The 2,882-nt window shown below is 35.7% G+C and overlaps 1 protein-coding gene and 1 long non-coding RNA gene across 2 annotated transcripts in view; both read left to right on the top strand.

The window, feature by feature from the left end:
- LOC107699934 (uncharacterized) overlaps positions 1–2,324 on the top strand; it is a 6,274-nt gene extending 3,950 nt beyond the window's left edge. Inside the window, exon 3 of the long non-coding RNA XR_001635510.1 lies at positions 2,287–2,324. This is a non-coding gene — a long non-coding RNA (uncharacterized LOC107699934). The remainder of the gene's footprint in view (positions 1–2,286) is intronic.
- Positions 2,325–2,372: 48 nt separating this feature from the next.
- LOC107699932 (glyceraldehyde-3-phosphate dehydrogenase-like) overlaps positions 2,373–2,882 on the top strand; it is a 3,240-nt gene continuing 2,730 nt past the window's right edge. The window contains exon 1 of the mRNA XM_016501382.1: positions 2,373–2,505. Within this exon, the coding sequence (XP_016356868.1) occupies positions 2,450–2,505 (56 nt within the window). The 5' untranslated portion in view covers positions 2,373–2,449. The remainder of the gene's footprint in view (positions 2,506–2,882) is intronic.

Raw genomic sequence — 2,882 nt, 5'->3', positions numbered from 1 at the left:
GGTCTCATGTTTATACGTAGGTATTAATACGTAACATTTACAAGCACAAAACGTACACTTTTGTACGTTTTTATTCATGCTAAAACGTACAATTTAGACGTATTTCAACGTTTAAAACGTACAAATCGCTACGTACTTTTAGCTAAAAAACGTAAAAATATTTACGTATCTTTTATATCATTAAGATATTCGTATCAATGCATTATCATTTTATCAATAAGCGATTTAGATTAACCGTTACTGCTAAATTATTTACCTCCAACTCTCTTTGCAGAACACCCAATCCCTGTTCCCTGCATCTCCCTCCTGCATAATCTGTTTTTCTTTTTCTCCTTTCCCTGCATAATCTGGTTTTTTTTTTTTTTTTTTTTTTTTTTTCCTTGTAGCTGGAAATCGGCTCACAGACAATTTGCGGGTTAGAGCCTATATTTTATAATTCCAGTCTTGCTCGAGAACTCCGGTCTGACACACGCGGGTTTTTGCGTTATTTCCTTATCACTTCTCGCGTGTGTTTTGTTGTGAAACGTAGTTTGCGGACTAGAGTTGTTGGCGATTCTTCCTATGTAAAGTCATGCAATATGTAACCTCCTGTCGCCGATCCATCGTGCAATGTGAACACCGCAGCGACTGACTGCTACCTATTATTATTATTATTATTATTATTATTATTATTATTATTTTACAAGAGAACTTGCGAAGTCTTTATTTACTACTAATGTGTAAAATAGAAAAAAATAAGAATAGGCCTATATTCTATTCCATAACATTGTTAACCGGTTTTATTTATAACATCTGCTTTGCTTCTGTGAAAAGGAATAGATACATCAGCCTTAAACGTTGTCCATTCACTTCAGGTGTGCCTCATCACACGCCGCCAGACCTGGATTATTCTGCGCCCCTCCTCTCTCACACACCCACTCTTATTGGGAGCCTGGTGAAGGGCGGCGACTATAAGGGGACGGGGTGATGATGATAATTGCGGGGGAGGCAGCCGACTCCTCACAGCATCTAAAACAACTCTTAATCTATAACTAGCTAATTGAGGCATAATATTGGAATAGAGCAAAGACCCCAAAGGAAGGCTAAGGTAAATAATGTTAGCTGTTATCCGCACCAAGAAACCGAAGCTTTAGTTTATTTGTATTACAAAAATATATACCCAGGAATGTTATTTTTTTTTTACACGGACAAACTTAAATCAAAAACGAAGTAAAACATTGTAATGTATAAAGATGTCAAGGCTATTTACGGATGTTTAGACAAACATGAACTTTCCTAAAACAAGAAGAAACCCTAATTAACTAGTCAGACAGGCCACCCCTCCCCAGGTTCAATTTGTGAAGAAGTGAAGTGACATGTGGCCAAGTATGTGGCCTAAGCGCGAGCAATAACATTCGCAAGACTCAATTTTGCAACTTAAAAAAAAAAAAGTTAATTTTTTTTAGCAGCTTGTGCCCTCCCATGTTAGAGGTCCCCCTATCAAAAAGGAAAATGGTTTGGTCTCGTAGTCCGGCGCTGTTGGTTAAATTCAGTTTGTGGCACAGGAAAGGAGTCTTGCGTTGCAAAACATGAAGCCTAAATCAACTTTTTTATTCAACTCATCAGCTCATTAGTGGAGACTGCAAGACCTGAAGTGGGTGTGTCAGATATAGGGAGATATACAAAATGTGCAGTGCTGGGGGTACTTCATGGAGAGGTTCGAGAACCACTGCTCTAACTGAACTGTACTAAACCGTTCTCCAGGGTTTAGCTTTTGTCTCTAGCAAATATTGAAGGGTATTTGGTAAGATGTAAAGCTTTTAAATCTTGACTCATAGGTCACAAGTTGGCCCAATCACAAGACTCATGAGGACAGGAAATAGTTTTGTGCTTATTCAGAAATGGGGCTTGTGCGCCATCTAGTGGATTTGATGCTGGAACTTACTGTATGTGTTGGTTGCTCTCTTTTGTGCATTACTGTAAATATGGATTTTTTTTTTTTTTTTAATTCTGGTTTTATTAAAAGCACTTCGCTCATTATAGCGTTATACAAATACACGAACTAAAAATTAAGTTCGGATGTTAATTATTTGTGCCCACCAAAGCTGTGTTTTTATTAAGTTTTAAAATTTGTAATGTAAAATTACTCTTCATAACTTTTGTCTTAATGGGTTTCAAAGTTAAATTTTACTCCTGTGTTTTGAGTAATCATTACTCCAGCCTTCAGTGTCACATGATCCTTCAGAAATCTGCTTAACCATTGTGCTGCTTAATATTTGTGGAAATTTTTTATTTTTTTTAACTCAGATTTGGCCGCATTGGGCGTCTGGTGACCCGTGCAGTCATTACCTTAGACATAAACGCTACTGTTTATTTCTTGTGTTTGAACCTTTGCTTTCTCTCCTACTAGGCTCACCTTAAGGGTGGTGCCAAGAGGGTCATCATCTCTGCACCCAGTGCAGATGCCCCTATGTTTGTCATGGGTGTCAACCACGAGAAATATGATAATTCCCTTAAAGTTGTCAGGTAAGGATATACATTTGTATGGGGGGAATACTTCTGTTTTTTTGTGACCAGAAGGAGCAGCTATTTAAAATTTTAAAATAAATTGGTAAATTTTAGGTTTAAATCTAAGCTAATATTTTACAGTTTAAACTTTTTATATTCTGAATTCCAATCAGAATTATTGATTTTAAGTTTAAATATTTTAAGTTCAGTTTTTCAACTTAATTTTAATTTACATATACAACACTACAAATTAAATTTGCAGTACATATACAAATACTTTCAACTTATAAAATTTAATATTCAACTAATTTTACACGTAAATGACTCTCTATATACAGTACATGTGTTAATATTTTTTGCTTTGGGTTTTTTTTTTTTTTTTTTTGTCCCCTTTT

The sequence above is a fragment of the Sinocyclocheilus anshuiensis genome, unplaced genomic scaffold (assembly GCF_001515605.1).
Source record: "Sinocyclocheilus anshuiensis isolate Anshui unplaced genomic scaffold, SAMN03320099.WGS_v1.1 scaffold1260, whole genome shotgun sequence".
Classification (NCBI taxonomy): Eukaryota; Metazoa; Chordata; class Actinopteri; order Cypriniformes; family Cyprinidae; genus Sinocyclocheilus; species Sinocyclocheilus anshuiensis.
Note: the sequence above shows the minus strand (reverse complement) of the source record. Positions and strands in the feature narration are given on the sequence as shown.